General features: G+C 43.2%; 1 protein-coding gene across 1 annotated transcript; it reads left to right on the top strand.

The window, feature by feature from the left end:
- Positions 1 to 481: 481 nt before the first annotated feature.
- On the top strand, positions 482 to 18,790 carry PPM1G (protein phosphatase, Mg2+/Mn2+ dependent 1G). The gene is made up of 10 exons (XM_043917445.1): positions 482 to 857; positions 13,257 to 13,326; positions 13,779 to 13,864; positions 14,226 to 14,358; positions 15,063 to 15,478; positions 16,063 to 16,197; positions 16,533 to 16,767; positions 17,136 to 17,265; positions 17,775 to 17,877; positions 18,179 to 18,790. Exons 1-10 carry the CDS (start codon positions 738 to 740, stop codon positions 18,380 to 18,382), a joined length of 1,632 nt encoding a protein of 543 aa, XP_043773380.1. The 5' UTR covers positions 482 to 737; the 3' UTR covers positions 18,383 to 18,790.
- Positions 18,791 to 18,905: the final 115 nt, after the last annotated feature.

Here is an 18,905-nt window from a genome sequence, read left to right as displayed (position 1 = left end):
AGCAATAGCTCTTCCACTCCCTTTTCATTTCTTCTCCCCCCGCACAGACTGGGTCACAGAGAGAGGTCTTCATTTTCCTTGGTCAGAAAGACTATCTCACATCCTACTCGCATAGGCCTCACAAGGGTACTTCATGCGCTCAGAACAAATTATTAATATTAGTCAACTCTAATTGAACCGCATCGGGAGGATGTGTGGGAGTCCGAGGGCGCGGCAGTGAGAGAGCTGACACTTTAGAGGATGAACCGGAAGTGCCCAGTCCCACACAAAAGAGCCTCAGACAAAACGCGAGAGGCCAAGCTAGGGGAGCGGAGGCGGGGGACAGCGGAGGACAGTTAGTGAGAGCTACTGGTTAAGAGAAACCTACCAGGCCGCCCCAGGCAGGCCGCGGCCGTTGGTGGGCGTGACTCCGCCAATCTCGCGGGAGCGGCGGTTGGGCGGGCCGTTGTCCCCGCGGGCGGGGCGAGTTGCTAAGGAAATGACTGCCCGGAGCGCCGCGCCGCGCCGCGCCGCGCCGGCCGGGCGGGGTCTGAAGCGGCGCCGTTTCCGCTTCCGCTCCCTCTCTGCTCCCGTCCCGTTACCGCCTCCTGGCCCGCCTCGCGCCTTTCACCGGCACCTTGCGTCGGCCGCGCAGTTCAGCTAGCTCTTGCCACGCGCGCACCCGGGGCTCCGGCTCCGGCGCCGGCACGGGTCGCGCTTCGTTCGCCTGCCCCTGAGGCCACCGGTCAGCCGCCGCCATGGGTGCCTACCTCTCTCAGCCCAACACGGTGAAGTGCTCTGGGGACGGGGTCGGCGCCTCGCGCCTGCCGCTGCCCTACGGTTTCTCCGCCATGCAAGGCTGGCGCGTCTCCATGGAGGTGAGGCGGGAGGGGCCCGTAGGCTGGCGGCTGCAGGGCGGGAACCCGACGGAGAAAGGGAGCGGGGGGATGGGGTCATTCCCGGGGGAGGGTCCTAAACGAGAGGCTGTGGCCGCAGCGGCAGTTTGTGAGGCGACAGCGAGAGCGGGGTCGGGGCCAAGAGCGACTTGCTGGTGCTCGGGGACCGTATGACGGTGGCCAGCTTGGCGGCGAGCGCTCAGCCATGTGGGGAGAGGCACCTTCCGCCAACTGACCGACCTCCCCGTGCCTTCGCGCCATCCTCTCATGCCAACCCAGCTTTCCAGGCTCGTAAACGGTGTGAGGTTTAGTGTAGGAGTAAAGAAGAGAGGGACTATTTATCCACTGACTTTTGCCCGGGAGAGGCGGATAGATGTGAATGACTGTACTTTAAGAAAAAATGTGGTATGAGAGCTCTTTTTGGACGAGGAGTTTGACAGTGAAAGGAAGCCAGGCAAATAGTCTGTTTCAAATTCACATTACCTAGTTGCCTGGTTCTGGGCACCACATGTTAATTTCAGAGGTTTGACTTGACCTCCAAGAATTGTCACTCGTTTGTTTTTTCCCTCAGGGCATTTCCTAGCTTTTGGAAAACTTGAATAGTGTCACTCATTCTAATTTCTTTTAGAATTATGCCTAATTATTTTTTTCTTACTCGGAATTCCTCTACAACTTAGTAGTTGTCATTTGCCTGTGCTTGTTGTAGTTTATAATTTCCTTGATTTTCAATCAAAAACTTTTTTAAATCTTAATCTACAGAAAACTTATTATCCTTTTATAGAAAATTGCACTGTTGATAAAATGGAAAAATTCTGGATTAGAAGGAATAGTGTTGGGCAAATGGATATGAAACTGCAAAGGAGAATAGAGAAAACTATGGTAGGAAGGAAAGGGAGAAAGACATGTGTAAAACCTGTTTTTGTGAAGCGTATTGTGAGGTCTAGGCAGAGGAGCCAGGGAAATGCTCTAATTATGTCTGGGATGGAGGGTTTATCCACTTAAACTAGGTGGGCTTCAGGTAGCAGCCAAATACTGTCTCCCTTGGGAATTTCTTCAAATCCCTCGCTCCTCCCTGTGGTTAGCTGTGGAATGACAGTATAAACTTAAATGGTTTGTTCTCAGACTCAAATTTTATACCTCTAGCAGACTTTATCATTAGACGTAAAATCTTGAAAAACAGAGGATCCTATAGTTCGTCTCACCAAGTTTGGCTCCCACATTTTACAGCTTAGAAATTGAGGCCCAAAGAGATTAGGATAGCTGTGTCTTGGTGGAAAGAATCTGTAGGATGGAAATTGTTTGAGACACTGTTCTCATTTGTGTCGACCTGAAATGAAGCATTTATGTTTCTTTATGGTGCACTGTATGGAGCTTACCAATTCAGCTGGGTGCTTGGAAGATGTAATTATCTGGCTGGTGAAAATATCTTGATGGAGCTTTGAAAGGAAAGGCTTAATGTCAATCTTGTTTTTGGGTTAGTTGGTAATTTGGAGGTTCCAGTTCTATGGCATTTTCTGTTAATACTGTAAGATTTGAGGTGACTATCTCAGAGTAAGGCTTCTCCTTTAAGTTTCTCATTCTGTGTTTTCCACTTTTCCTCTCTGCTGTGGTTTTTTTTCCCACTTTTCTGATATTCTTTCTAGTTTTCTTTATAAATTGAGTTGCTTGGATATTCAATTTTCCAAGTCATTTGCCCAGTGATTCTGTACTGTTTGCTTCTCTGTAGGGCATTTCCTTTTATTTTTGGTTTCTCCTCTGGTAATTGGAATATAAGTGTTTCATGAGAGGCTGTTTGGTTTGTAGAAATCTTGCTAGACTATTCCTTAAATCCTAATCTTCCTCCTGAGAGATAATCACTTAGGGTTTTAAAATCTTATTATGCTGTTTCTGAATTTCCCTTTGTTTGAATAGTTAAATATACCTAATCAAATCCTCTTGAAGTCCTGTTTGGGATCCTGTTCTGCTGCATCCATAACATTTGCTTCTGGCTTTGTTTCCTTTCTCCCTAAAGTATAATAGTTTCTTTGCTATGGCAAGAAAAGAACTTTGACTTCAACCTCTTGAGTGAAGAGCTACCTCTTAGCTTTTCAGAAAGTATACTCCTGTTCCTTTTAACCTTTGGGGCTTAATTCCACCAGTTTATTAATTCTACTGACCTTATTTGCTTAGTCCTAATGATTTAGTTGAGGTAAGTTTATCATAGCGGCACACATAATATAGGTTATTAAAATCCTGATTGATGCATAGATTCAGCCTTAGAGAGTACTGTTTATCCCTTTCCTTGAGGCAAGATGGCAACTACCAGTAGCTGGCATTTTATACTTTCTGCCTCTCTCTAGCCCGTCTTGCTGTGGAACCAGGGTGTTTTGAGGAGGGGTAATCAGATTACTGCAGTTGATATTCCCTTCCCTTCTTCCTTCTCCATGATTTGGAGGGACCCTTAAGCTGCTGGTGGTGGTGGTTGTTCAGTTGTGTCCAACTCTTTGCAACTGCATGGACTGCAGCACTCCAGGCTTCCCTGTCCTTCATCATCTCCCAGAGTTTGCTCACACTCACTTCCATCGAGTCAGTGATGCCATCCAACCATCTCATTATCTGTCATCCCCTTCTCTTCTGCCTTCAGTCCTTCCCAGCATCAGTATCTTTTCCAGTGAGTTGGTCATTCGCATCATGTGGCTAAAGTATTGGAGCATCAACTTCAGTATCATTCCTTCCAGTGAATATTCAGGAGTTGATTTCCTTTAGGATTGACTGTTTTGATCTTCTTGCTGTCCAGGGGACTCTCAAGAGTCTTCTCCAGCACCATAGTTTGAAAGCATCAATTCTTTGGCACTCAGCCTTTTTTATTGTCCAGCTCTCGCATCTGTACATGACTACTGGAAAAATCATAGCTTTGACTATACGGACCTTTGTGGCAAAGTAATATCTCTGCTTTTTAATATACTGTCTAGGTTTGTCATTGGTTTTCTTCCAAGGAGCAAGCGTCTTTTAATTTCATGGCTGTAGTCACTGTCCGCAGTGATTTTGGAGCCCAAGAAAAGAAAGTCTGTCACTGTCTTCGTTGTTTCCCCATCTATTTGCCATGAAGTGATGGGACCAGATGCCATGATCTTAGTTTTTTGAATGTTGAGTTTTTGGGTTTTTTTTTTCTTAGTTCTACCAGTTTATTGGTACCAACCCATTTCCCTCCACCCTCATGCATGCATGTTCAGTCTTGTAATCCCATGGACTGTAGCCTGCCAGACTCCTCTGTCCCTTGACTTTTCCAAGCAAGAATACTGGGAGTGGGTTACCATTTCCTTCTCCAGGGTGAATGAGTTTTAAGCCAGCTTTTTCACGCTCTTCTTTCACCTTCTTCAAGAGGCTCTTTAATTCCTCTTTGCTTTCTGCCATAAGGGTAGTGTCATCTGCATATCTGAGGTTATTGATATTACTCCCTGCAACCTTGATTCCAGCTTGTATTTTGGGAGTTAACAGGTATGTTGTGGAAGGGTGCCTGAGAAATATTTATGGAAAGGCTCTTGAGTTTCATGTGTCAAAGAGACTAGGGTAATTTTAGTTTTTGGTTATCAGGGTCTCTGAAGTGACAAGATCGTTTCCTATTAGGAAGTTAAGATGTATATGTTTATATATGTGTGTATGTGTATATTATAAACACTTATATTTACCCTCTTTTAAAGGCAGTATCAATGCATAAAGTATAATTTTGAGTGGGATAGCTGTTGCCATATAGAAGCTGGCTTATTAATGGTCAGAGTGGGTCATCTAGAATTGAATGTACATAATGTTGAGCAGAAAGTTCTTAAGATACATGTATGACAGTTTCAATCATTATATTAATGGGGGAATATAAAGTGAAATATCACAGGCATGCTGTGGGGTTCCACTGGAGAGCAGGCATCTGAAGCTGAGGAACATTGATTGTTTGATCCTCAGATTAGCGTCTCATCTCTGTGACTTAGAGCACTTTTTACTTGTTGAACCAGATCAGAATTCCTTTGTCTAGGAGATGGTTAAGCAACTTTCATAAAAGGGCATTCTTTTCATTTGATCAGCGTGCAGTACCTTTTCTTCACAAGCCAAAGATTGTATGAAATGATATCAAATGTATGCCCTTGAGTACATAGAAGTTGTTTTCTACTATTCCTTTATAAGTTTTCAAACAATTGTAAGGTACAGTCAGAATGTATTTCTCAAGATTTCAATAATATTTTACATAAATTATTTTTATTGCCCAGTCCTCTAGCAATTAATATTACTCTCAACACCTGACCACCCTCTATTGGGTTATCTACTTAGAATTGTACGGCTTGAATTTGAGTGTAGAAATTAGATCAGATCAGTAGTTCTTGCCATTATTAGCTACCGTTAAATTTGTGCTGTCTGGAAGCTCGAACTGAACTAATAGCATCTCTGATGTTTAATGACACATTGTCATCTCAGTACCAGTTACAGTGGAGTTTTCTGTTTCCCTCTAGATCTAGTTCAAAGATGGAGTATATCAGGATATCAGTAGTCCCTGAAAATGTATATTCAGGTTCTTTTTAAACAACTTTATTGTGCCATGTCCATTTAAAGTATACATTTCAAGGGTCATCCAGGTTGTGCATGAATCAATCACTACTTCATTCCTTTTTATGGCTGAATCATCTTCCATTGTACGCATATTTTGTTTATTCATCAGTTGATGGATGTTGGGATTTCCACATTTTGACTTTTTTGAATAATGATGCTATGAACAATCATGTTCAAACTTTTGTGTGGAAATAGGTTTTATTTCTTTTGAGTGTATACCTAGGAGTTGAATTGCTGGGTCATATAGTAACTCCCATGTTTAACATTTTGAGGAACTGCCTAACTATTTTCCAAAGTGGTGGTTCTGTTTACATTTCTACCAGCTGTATATGAGGGTGTTAGTTTCTCTACCTCCTCCTTTTACCTGTTGCCCTTTTTTCCCCTGATTATAGTCATTCTTATGGGTGTGAAATGATATTCCATTGTGATTTTGATTGTATTTCTCTGATGGCTAATGATGTTTGACATCTTTCCTTGAGCTTATTGGCCATTTAGGTATTCTTGGAGAAATGTCTATTCATATCCTTTGTATTTTTTTTTTTTTTTTTTTTGCCATTCTTAGTGGCATGCGTGCTTCAGGATCTTAGTTCCCTGACCAGGGATCAAACCTGTGCCTCATGGAAGCATGCACAGTCTTAACCACTGGACCACCAGGGAAGCCCGTGTTGGTGGCCTTTTAGGCACCAGAGTTTTTAATTTTGATGAAGTCCATTTAGGTGATCCATTTTGAGTTAATTTTTGTGTATGGTGTAAAGAAGGGGTCCGACTTCATATTTTTGCATCTGGATATCTGTTTGTCCCAGCATCATTTATTTAGGATCCTATTCTTTTCTCTCTTTGAATTATCTTGGCGTCATTGTTTAAGATCAGTTGACTATAAATATGAGGGTTTATTTCTGGACTCTTCATTCCATTCCATTGATCTGTGTACCACACTGTCTTAGTTACTACAGCTTTTTTTTTTTTTTTTTCATTTCTTCTTTTTGAGTCCCTTGCATATCTGTATGAACTTTAGGATCAGTTTGTCAGTTTCACTGCAAAAGGCACCAGGGATTTTGATAGAGTTTATTATGAATTTGTAGATCAGTTAATGAGTATTGCTATCTAAAGAGCCTCTTGATGAAAGTGAAAGAGGAGAGAGAAAAAGCTGGCTTAAAACTCAATATTCAGAAAACTTAAGATCATGACATCCGGTCTCATCACTTCATGGCAAATAGATGGGGAAACAATGGAAACAGAGACAGACTTTATTTTCTTGGGCTCCAAAATCACTGCAGATGGTGACTGCAGCCATGAAATTTAAAAAACACTTGCTCTTTGGAAGAAAAACTATGACAAACCTAGACAGCATATTAAAAGCAGAGACATTACTTTGCCAACAAAGGTCTGTATAGTCAAAGCTACGATTTTTCCAGCAGTCATCTATGGATGTGAGAGTTGGAGCGTAAAGAAGGTTGAGCGCTAAAGAATTGATGTTTTTGAACTGTGGTGTTGGAGAAGACTCTCGAGAGTCCCTTGGACTGCAAGGAGATCCAACCAGTCAATCTTAAAGGAAGTCAGTCTGGAATATTCATTGGAAGGACTGATGCTGAAGCTGAAGCTCCAATACTTTGGCCACCTGATGCAAAGAACTGACTCATGAGTAAAGACCCTCATGCTGGGAAAGATTGAAGGCAGGAGGAGAAGGGGATGACAGAGGACGAGATGGTTGGATGGCATCACCAACTCAATGGACATGAGTTTGAGCAAGCTCCGGGAGTTGGTAATGGACAGGGAAGCACAGTCCATGGGGTTGCAAAGAGTCGGATATGACTGAGGGACTGAACTGAACTATCTTAATGATATTAAGCCTATAGTTTTATTGTGATGTCTGTCTGGTTTTGGTATCAGAATAATATTGGCCTCACAGAATTGAGTTGGGAAATGTTATCCCCTGTCCTTTATTTGGGAAGAGTTTGTGAAGAATTCATACTAATTTTTTAAATATTTGGTAGAGCTCATTGGTGATGCCATCTGAGCATGGGCTTTTGGTAGGAAGTTTGTCTGGTAAAATACACATAAGATGAAATTTGCCATCTTAACCATTTAAAATGTACAGATGAGTAGTGTTAAGTAAATTCACTTTGTTGTGCAACCAATCTCCAGAACTCTTTTCATCTTGCAAAACTGAAACTCTATACCCACTAAACTACTCCCCATCCCCCTCCCGTCCTGTACACGGCCCCTGGCAACCACTACTATTCTACTTTCTGTCTATGAATTTGACTGCTCTGGATACCAAAGTACTGGCTGGCTTATTTCACTTAGCATCATGTCCTCAAGGTTCATCCATGTTGTATCATGTGTCAGAATTTCCTTTTTAAAGCTGAATGATATTCCTTGGCCCATATATACCACGTTTTTTAAAATTCATTCATCTGTTGGTGAACATGTGAGTTTTTCTACTTTTGGGCTATTGTGAACAATGCTGCTATGAACATAGGTGTGTCAATACCTCTTTGAGACCCTAATGGGAAGATTAAGATCAAGTTGTCTGGATAAGGCCCTCTTGGTGCTAGTTCACAGTGGCTGTGTTTAGCTGTGTCCTCACAAGGCAAAGGACTCCGCTGGTGTCTCTAATCTCATTCAGAATGAGAGCTTCTTCCTCATGACTTAATTGCCTCTCAAAGCCTGCACCTCTAAATACCATCACATTGGCAATGAAGTTTCAATATATGAATGTCGGGGGGACATAAAACATTCAGTCTGGAACACAGTGGTAATACGTGCATATGATTTTTAAAATCAGACGGTAACACATGACTTTTTAAAATAAAAAATGTAGTTCTCTTTCCAACCACTTTCAAAATTTTTTCCTTGAATTGAAAAGATATAGATAAAGTTAAGTATCAGAAATCTAAATGGTTGATCCAGTAACAAAGGAGCGTTTGTGGATGTATTTGTAACCTTAGGAGATTGACATCAGGAAAAATGAAAGTGAAAATTGCTCAGTTGTGTCCGACTCTATGCAACCACGTGGACTGTAGCCTGCCAGGCTCCTCTGTCCATGGAATTCTCCAGGCAGTTCTTCTGGAGTGGGTAATCATTCCCTTCTCCAGGGGATCTTTCCAACCCAGGGATCGAACCCAGCTCTCCCACATGCAGGTGGATTCTTTACTGTCTGAGCCACTAGGGAAGCCCACAGGAAAGGTAAGCAGGAGTTTATTAATAACAGATCCATTGTTTGTCTAGATGGTCAGAAGGGGCTGTGTGATAAATGATCTAATAAGGCAAGACCTGAGAGTCCTGATTCAGGTGACCTGTGTATTCTACATCATTTCTTTCGGATCATTTCGGTTATTGTGTTATGACACATCTCTAGGTTTAGAGTAGTAAACAAAGGAGGAGTTATCCCTAAGATATTTGTAAAACAGCCTGTTTTCATCATGTTTTGGACCTACGACACTTTTCCCCTGTGGGATTTGGATAACAATACAAGATAATATATGCTGAATGCCAAATTACTGATACGGACAGTCAAGAGAGTTCAGAAGGGGAATGATCACACAGTATTGGTGTGATTGAGAAAGATCTTTTGGAGGTGGTGAGACTAACTGGACCTTTAGGAAACAGTATAAATGGTAACAAATGGGGAGGAGAAAAGTGAGAGAAGGAAAAATATTAGAAGGGATAGGAGGAAAGACTGAGGTAGGCATGCTTACTATGCCAGGGTAGAGTGTTCTAGTATCAAGAGTGCCAAGAGTAGTTTCTTTTGGGGAATGGTATGAGTTAAAGACATTAGGTTATGGAGATGGATAGGAATGATTACTGAGTGCCTTTAGTTGCCAGTAAGTTGTATGGAATTAATCTAATGTAGTAGGGTTCACTGAAGGTTCATCTAAGTTGTTGTTTAGTCGCTAAGTCTCCTCTGATTCTTTGCAACCTCATAGACTGTATCCCACCCACTAGACTCCTCTCTCCATGGAATTTCCCAGGCAAGAATACTGGAGTGGGTTGCCATTTCCTTCTCCAACGGATCTTCCCCACCCAGAGATCAAACCTGTGTCTCCTGCATGGGCAGGCGGATTCTTTACTGCTGAGCCCCCAGGGAAGCCTTTTTTCTGCTAAGAGTGAACAGAAAATATCCGTGAGAACTTGAGTAGTGTGGAAAAGTTTTGTGACTAACTGTGGTTCATGTATTTAAGAGCCAGTGTAGAATAGAGAAAAAAATTCTAAGTGGAAGTAGTCACTGCAGTCAACATGATTTCATGACATTTTTATGATTAGCAGTACTTAGTGGCTCAGATTCAAGGGTAAAGAAAGCAGTTGGTCGGGTTATACAAGGATGGATGAGTTTTTCCAGATTGCTAAGAGACAGTGTTGAAATGCTTAGCTCTGACTCAAAGGGACAGAAAGACAAGGGTAAATAAAGGTAGGGAGGCTATGGTTGAAGATACAAGTGGGGAACTGAAGTGCTTAGAGCAGGTGGAACAGTTCAAAGTGACATAGGTCCAAAGCCTTACCAAAAAGTGGAGGTGAATATAATGTGGAGAGTTCTAGGAACTGAAACCTCAAGGCAGAAAATGAATCTTTATTGTGGGCATTCCTTTTTGAGAAAAAGGATAGAGAAGACAGATGTGAACCGGGTACGACATTTCAGAGCAGAATATATGTATATACCTATGTACTACATCCCAATTTCCAAAGAATTTTTATGCATTTTACATCATCCTCATGAATTCCCTGTGAGGATATGAATAATGCAGATACTGTCATTCCATATTGTAAAAATAATTATCATCCAAATCTCACCTTCCACTGATTGGTATGCAATCTTATAGATTTCTTACTTACAGATAATTTATGTTTTGCTTTTTATCACTTAATATGTTGTGAACTCATTTCTAAATGAACACATATTCATCATTTCTAACAACTGCATATATTCCGTTGGAGAGATGTACTGTTTGTGATCTATTCATGGAAATTTAGATGGTTATAATTTTTTTATTGTAAGTAATGCTATAATGAGCATTCTTTGTATCTTTTTATCCTTGTGTTAGTACTCCCATAAGATAAATCTAGAAGTCAAATTTCTAGATCAAAAGACATGCACATTTTAATACATATTACCAAATTGCCTTCCAGGAAAACTGCTAATTTATATTCCTGTTGATCAGAGTATGAGAATGTGTTTTTATCTTCACTCTTATTACTACTGGATACTGTTCATCTTTTTCATCATTTTAATTTGCATAAAAAGATAATTCCTTGTTTTTTTTTTTTTCATTTATTTTTATTAGTTGGAGGCTAATTACTTTACAATATTGTAGTGGTTTTTGCCATACATTGACATGAATCAGCCATGGATTTACATGTGTTCCCCATCCTGAACCCCCCTCCCACCTCCCTCCCTCCTTGTTTTTTTTTAATGTCCATTTGATTACTGTAGAGAGTAATTATTTTTCCAGTGTTCACTGATGGCTAGATCTTCTGCTTCAAAATCACATGATCTTGTGAAGAGCAATGAGAAGTCAAAGAGATTTTTTTAAATAGAGGTGTGGGTTCAAAAGAGGTGTGAGGAGCAATGAGAAGTCAAAGAGATTTTTTTACATAGAGGTGTGGGTTCATTACGGCTGTGATTTAGAGTGGTGTTGTAGGACAGAGAAAGACCAGCTGATTCTCTTGTCCACTGGGAAGTAGTGGACAGGAAGAGTGCTAAGCTCCTCTACTAAAAAAGTGCAATTAAAAGACATTTAATTTACTTTCGAAAAGCTAAACATTCCCATGGTTCCCTCTTGCTCCCATTCATCTGTGGGCACCCTCATGCCCTCCCACAGTTTATTTTTATTAGTTTTCTGTGTGTCCTTGTAGTATTAAAGTATGAGAAGACAAATGTCTATTCCTGTACTCCCTCTTACACAAAAAGTGGCTTACTAAATAAATATATTATTATGCGCTTTGCTTGCTTTATCTAACAAAATATCTTGGAGATCGCCCATGGATTTTTTTCTTTTTTTTTTAAGGAAAGCAATATTTGTGGGTCTCTAGTATTTACTAACATGATTTTAATTTACTGTTACTTCAGTGTGTACAAACATAGACCTGGACATAAATTCCATGCCAACAAACCAAGCTGCAAAATCAACAGAACTAAAATCGACATTAATGTGACACAGCTGTTTTGCTGAAACTAATCAGCCAGCACATCTTGGCACATAATGGATACTCAGATATTTGAATGAATGAACGAATGAATGAATTCTTAGGCACGTTAAAGTCTGAGAACCACTGTAGAGACAATCATAAAAGGCAAGAAAGATGTTGGTGAAAGGAGAGGAGGGGGCAGTATGATAAACCCTGGCTTAGAGGGATGGTAGGTCAGCATGGCTGGTGGTAGAGTCATTGGTAAAGTGGGGGAGAGGAGGAAGATGACTGGTGTGGGTTTCTCTAGATCTCTAGGGATTTCTTGGGATCTCTAGCCTCTAGGGATGAGGCTAAGAGGCAGTTGTGTTGATGACCACACAGGCCATCACAGGCCTTCTGAGCATGCCCATTAGCTTCTGGGGCCCTTTCTCCTGGACACAATCAGAGGGAAATAAAAGAGTACCTTCTTTTCAGTGCTCTTTGCCTATCTTAAAACCCTAAGTTTAATTTTCTAGCAGACTTGTATAATGACAGCATAGTCTTATTTTAGGGACAGCAGAACGTATGCACTCCGATTTCCTCTATCAATATAATTAAAAAAATGTAAATACTAAATACCTGAAAGACAAAGGGAACTATTAACTTTACTAAATTAATCAGAATAAATAGATAGTTATATCCTTTCCGTCTGTAGAGAATATACCTATAAGACCATTGGAAATTTCTTTTCAGATGTGCTGTGCCTTCCAAATTAAATGGTGTCTCAGTTCCAGCTGGAGGTGGGAGGTGGGATGACTCTTTGTGACCCCATGGACTATAGCCCTCTATGTTCCTCTGTCCATGAGATTATCTAGGCAAGAATACTGGAGTGGGTTGCCATTTCCTTCTCCATGGGATCTTCCCGACCCAGGGATCTAGCCCACGTATCCTTCATCAGCAGGCGGATTCTTTATCACTGAGCCACCTGGGAAGTGGCTGATTTAATTGTAAATTCCAGTTAACAAGTACTGCACACAGTGTAGTTTAATAACTATTTGTTGGAAAGATTTTCTTTTGTAACTGTATCCTCCACCTAGCCTGGTGGGTTAATCCGTTTTGGTGGTGCTTTTCTGGGGGTGGGGGGTGGGGTGGGGATGCTTCCACTCAGGCTGTCTTAGGATTCTCCTAGAAATTTTGCAGGTAGGTAAGGCTCTTGGGTCGCTTTGTCGCTTTTTGCTATCCTCCCTAACATTTTCTTCCTTGAAGTTCACTGATTCATAGAAGGGGTCTGGAAGTGACTTTAAAGATCCTTTATTCTGGTTCTTCCCATAGTTGCCACAAATCCAAAAGGGTCAGGTCTAGAGTTCCAACAGCCAAACATTCTGCCATCTGGACTGAGATCTCCTAGGCTGAGGCTGCTAGACTGCAGAGGTAGTGACCTGATTCATCTCTTCCCTTCTTCCCTCCCGCCTTCCTTTCCTTTTGCTCTCTCCCTCCCTTCCCTCCTTCCTCCCCGCTTCCTTTCTCCCACCCTTGTGCTGTTCTTATCATCCCATCTTCCTTTCTTATTTTTAGGCCATGTAGGTCAGCCAGGGAAGGGTTTAGTGAGATTGAGATGTGAAGGCGATCCTTCTGACCTGAAATGCACAAGGAAGAATATCCTTTGACCTTGAGAAATGCTAATTATGCTCTTTTTTGTAGGATGCTCACAACTGTATTCCTGAGCTGGACAGTGAGACAGCCATGTTTTCTGTCTATGATGGACATGGAGGTAACTTTAGCAGATCATATTGGTAACATTCTGGGAACCCCAGTTCCAGGTCCTTTGTTCTTTTCTTTTCCAGAGTTCTGGTCCTCAGGTACCATTTCCTGCCTAGTCCTGTTTTTCTCTATTCTGCCATTCCTTCTTCCCAGTAGGATATTTGATTTGTTCTTAATCTTACCAGGCCTTGTTTTAATACAAGAAGCCTTTCCCTGTATTTGTCTCTTTTTCACTGAAAACTAAGTATACAGGTGAGAAAACACATGGGCAGTATTAACATAGCCCCAAGAGAGGTGATGGTGAAATCCATTTTCTTGGTCAGAACTTCCCAAAACATTGTCGTTCAGATAGGTTTCAGATGTGCTAAGATATTCATCTCCTCAAGCTTTGGGATTCACTGGTGTGTTGATATTATATCACTTTCTGTGTGTGCAAAGCTGTGCACTTTACCTTTCTTCTAGGGGAGGAAGTTGCCTTGTACTGTGCCAAATATCTTCCTGATATCATCAAAGATCAGAAGGCCTACAAAGAAGGCAAGCTACAGAAGGTCTGTCTTCCCACACTGTTCGTTCTCCACTTCTGCAGACTTTCCCTTTTTCTCTCCCCCCACCAATCCTTGGCTTTTCTGATTGCCACCCAGCTGCCTCTTACTGTATTTCTTAAAGAATTCTGTACCTAATTTCTTAAAAGAATTCTGTACCTAAAATGAGCTTATTCCCACTTGGTCCTTTTTAGAGTGTCTTATTGATCCCCAAGTCTCTGAACTGTTTGTCTCTGAGTTATCTCACAGCTTGGTGGATCACTCTGATTTGCATCCCATCCTTGTGCCCAGGATTGTGTATAGGCAATTCATTTTGTACCTGCATAGTTTTCCTACATTTGCTTTATACTATTTTGCTTATATTTAGGCTTTGGAAGATGCCTTCTTAGCTATTGATGCCAAACTAACCACTGAGGAAGTCATTAAGGAGCTGGCACAGATTGCAGGGCGACCCACTGAAGATGAGGATGAAAAAGAAAAAGTTGCTGATGAAGATGATGGTGAGTGTGGCACCTCTTGTTTGAGAGGAAATCAGCATATTATAGAACCTATTCTTGAATATGCATATAAATTACGTGTCAACTCTGAGAGAAGATGGCTTCCTCGGGCCCTGGGAAATCCCCTGTATGTTAAAGAATCCCCTGTACTACAGGTGGTAATGAGCAGGAGAGAGAGGATTAACCTTTGTTGAGTCCATAGTGTTGTAGTTGTAAGCTGTATTTTTGTATACATTATCTTTTGTCATTGTGATGGGGTCTTTCTGGTTCCTTGTTAATGTTTATGTGATCTTTTTTTTAAAGATTGGAACTGCTGTTAGCCATACCAGCCAGTCATTAAGCCTGGGCCCTAGGCCTGGACTGGCATTGTAGACTTCCTGGGTCCTCAGTCAGAATAGGGTTTCCAACTTACCCATAAAACATGAGAGGTAATAGGCGACACATACAGGACTACTATTCCTTTGACTAAGAAGGGAGTGAAACACAAAGACCAAAGGAAATATATGGAGGCTGATGTTGCTTGAGGAAAAGGAAGTAAAGGGCAGTTTTTCTGTTTTTCTGAGTTGTGATAAGAGACAGGAGCTACTTGAGAAGGGGAGGTGGTGGGCAAGTAAGTCGGAACTCAGGTCACAGGGCTGTGGAGGTAGTAAGGGACTGCTTCCTGGAGGAGTCTGGCATGGGGCGCTGATGTAGCATCTCCCCTGCAGTGGACAATGAGGAGGCTGCACTGCTGCATGAAGAGGCTACCATGACTATTGAAGAGCTGCTGACACGCTACGGGCAGAACTGTCACAAGGGTGCTCCCCACAGCAAATCTGGAGCTGGGACAGGCGAGGAACCAGGGTCCCAGGGCCTCAATGGGGAGGCAGGACCTGAGGACCCATCTAGGGAAACTTCTACAGAGGAAAATGGCCCCACAGCCAAGGCTCACACAGGCCTTTCCTCCAACTCGGAATGTGGGACTGAGGCAGGCCAAGGTGGGGAGCCTGGCACTCCCACTGGTGAGGCTGGGCCTTCCTGCTCTTCAGCCTCCGACAAGCTGCCTCGAGTTGCTAAGTCCAAGTTCTTTGAGGACAGTGAGGATGAGTCAGATGAGGCGGAGGAGGAAGAGGAAGACAGCGAGGTAAGGGCCCATGGGGTCAGACAGATGCTGAAGTTGTAGAGAGGGCCTGGTTGATCTCCGTGCATAATTGCTTTCTACTCTTTTCTGTCTCCTATTTTGACAGCATCCCACAAATATAGTTTAAGCTTTTTGAAAATTATTATCTCTGCTAACACAGGTACCATTAGTGCCCTCTTACCTCTTCTTTTGTTGACATTGTAACAAATAGATCTAGTTCTAGCCTTTCAGAGTCTGTCTCCTAGAGAGATAACAAGATGGTGTTCCTTTTGGATAGTTAGGTGTTTCTTTTTTCTGGGCAGCTTATTCTCTGGTCATGTTGCTGGAAGGTGCATTTGGCTAGCAGCCCTGGCCTTCCCAAAGGTTTCCTGCTAGTGACCACTGAACCTAGTTCAGGAAACCAGTATATCCATGCTAGCCCTCTCTCCCTTCCGCCACATTTTTTCCATCAGGATATTATATATATGCATCTACTAGTGTTTTGAGAATCTGTGTTCAGTAAAGGCCTCTTGGTTCTGAGTGTGAGTTAGGGGGAGGGGCAAGGGGGTCACCCCAGCCTCAGTAGCCTGGGGTCGTCCCTCTGGCAGGAATGCAGTGAGGAAGAAGATGGCTACAGCAGTGAAGAGGCAGAGAATGAGGAAGACGAGGATGACACTGAGGAGGCTGAAGAGGATGAGGAAGAAGAAGAGATGATGGTGCCTGGGATGGAAGGCAAAGAGGAGGTGTGTGGGGAAAGGGGGGCAATGAGTCTGAGAAAGCCAAGAAGCTAGGTGTGGTGAATTCTCTGATTGTGATTTTGGGAGAAGGGTCCCCTTTCTATCTTCACACTGAAGTCAGTGGTCATGGGGGGATTTACTCTACAAGGGGAACTAGGTCTTTTGGGTAGAATTGTCTCAGAAAAGGGGGAGAGCATGCTGTAATTTCCGGAGAGATTAAATCTTTGACCCTCCTGTCTGTTAAAGCCCTCTTGGTGGTCCTAGTGAGAGGAGGAAATACAGGAGAATGATGAGAACTGTTATCCAGGAGCTCCTGTGATCCTCCCTTTCTTCCTTTTAAGCCTGGCTCTGACAGTGGTACAACAGCGGTGGTGGCTCTGATACGAGGGAAGCAGTTGATTGTAGCCAATGCAGGAGACTCCCGCTGTGTGGTGTCTGAGGCCGGCAAAGCTTTAGACATGTCCTATGACCACAAACCGGAGGATGAAGTGGAGCTAGCACGCATCAAGAATGCTGGAGGCAAGGTTACCATGGATGGGCGAGTCAACGGTGGCCTCAACCTCTCCAGAGCCATTGGTAAGGGCCAAGAAACTATGGGAAAGACTTCTGGGGTCTTGGTCTCTGTTCAGATGCCTATAGCAAACTTTAATCTTCATAGCCCTTTTATTTTTCAAACTACTTTTGTATCTACTACCTCTGTCCCTTAAACATCTCTGTGAAATAGGTGAGATAGGTATTGAAAAAGACAGGTTAATGACTGACCTAAAGTTCAGCAACCCAAAGATAGGGCTAAAACCAGAAAAACTAGAACTCACTTCATCCCACGAGATAATGGAACTTTGTAAAGAAGAGAAATGAACGGCAGGGTTTGATTGGCCTCAAGCACAAATCTGTGGGAGGTGCTCAGACTACTTGTTCATCAGCCAACCATTCCTTTACTTCAGGAGACCACTTTTACAAGAGAAACAAGAACTTGCCACCAGAGGAACAAATGATTTCGGCCCTTCCTGACATCAAGGTGCTGACTCTCACAGATGATCATGAGTTCATGGTCATTGCCTGTGATGGCATATGGTGAGCACTGGCAGAACACCCTAAAATTCCCTTTTTCCCCTGCAGCGTTACTTCTCATGTGGGGCTCTGAGCTTCTATATCTTCTTACTAATGACTGTAGTCAGCACCTCTTCTCTGGTTGCTCTAAGATTAGAGCCTATATAGATAACTTGGTGTCAAGATCCCCAAGGGGAAGGCAGAGCTGACAACAGTCTCTGTGGGTGTTTACATTGGCCTGGGGCATCTGTCAGGCTTCCCAGGTGGTGCAGTGGTCAAGAAGACACCTGTCAGTGCAGGAGACGGGTTCAATCCCTTGTTTGGGAAGATCCCCCTGGAAGAGATATTGGCAACCCACTCTAGTATTCTTGCCTGGAGAATGCCATGGACAGAGGAGCCTGGTGGGTCCATTGAGTTGGACACACTTGAGCAACTGAGCATGCACACATGGGGCATTTGTCATCTCTATCCATATTCTTCTACTCTGCCTTGGTGGGACTAAAAAAGATTCTTACTGTTGTTTATGACCCCAGGAATGTGATGAGCAGCCAGGAAGTTATAGACTTTATTCAATCGAAGATCAGCCAGCGCGATGAAAATGGGGAGCTTCGGTTACTGTCATCCATTGTGGAAGAGGTAAGTCCCAGGGTGGAAAGAGGGTGTCTGGTTTGTGTATCCAAAATTTTCTCTTTTAGCCTGAGTTAAAATCAGAGCCTGGGAATACTGACATACTAAACTCTGACTAGAAAGATCGACTTCCCCTCATTTCCCTGACTTTTCCTTATGCCTTATGGACTAGCATGTAGCCTGTTTTGTGGCACCTGTTGCCTGTTCCCTTCCTTCTGCCACCCTGTCTCAGCAAGGCCAGCCCTCTAAGACTTTAGGTTTCCAGCAAGTTTTCAAACTCTGCAGCTGAGCTGCCCCTTCCCTTTTGTAGCTGCTGGATCAATGCCTGGCACCAGACACTTCTGGGGACGGTACAGGGTGTGACAACATGACCTGCATCATCATTTGCTTCAAGCCCCGAAACACAGCAGCGCCTCAGCTAGAGAGTGGCAAGCGGAAACTGGAGGAGGTGCTGTCTACCGAGGGAGCTGAAGAAAATGGCAACAGCGACAAGAAGAAGGCCAAGCGGGACTAGCGGTTGTCCAGATCTCTGCCCACCTAGACTGTTTTCTGAGCCCTCCAGACTGAGACTGAGTTTTGTCTTTTTCCTTTAGCCTTAGCAGTGGTTATCAGGTGTGCAGGGGGAGCTGGGTGGCTTGGCTCAGCCCATTCCAAAGAGGGCTCTCCCTCCACACAGCAGCCTGGGAGCCTCTGCTGTCCTCCCCAGCCTCCTCCTTGCTCCTTGGGGCTCATCACCGGTTCTGTGCCTGTGCTCTGTTGTGTTGGAGGGAAGGACTGGTGGTTCTGGTTTTTACTCTGTGAACTTTATTTAAGGACATTCTTTTTTATTGGCGGCTCCATGGCCCCTAGCCGCTTGCACCTGCTCTCTGTTGTACACTTTCAATCAACACTTTTTCAGACTAAAGGCCAAAACCTAATCGTGCCCATGGTGTCCTTTTTTCTCTACTGCCATCTTCACTCACCCAGGGTGCCCTGGCTCCGTACTTATTCCCACCAGAGTAGTATCTATGTAGCTCTTTTCCTGCGCGGGCGCGCGC

The sequence above is a fragment of the Cervus elaphus genome, chromosome 11 (assembly GCF_910594005.1).
Source record: "Cervus elaphus chromosome 11, mCerEla1.1, whole genome shotgun sequence".
Classification (NCBI taxonomy): domain Eukaryota; kingdom Metazoa; phylum Chordata; class Mammalia; order Artiodactyla; family Cervidae; genus Cervus; species Cervus elaphus.
The sequence above is the reverse complement of the archived record's forward strand: the minus strand, read 5'-3'. Positions and strand labels throughout refer to the sequence as shown.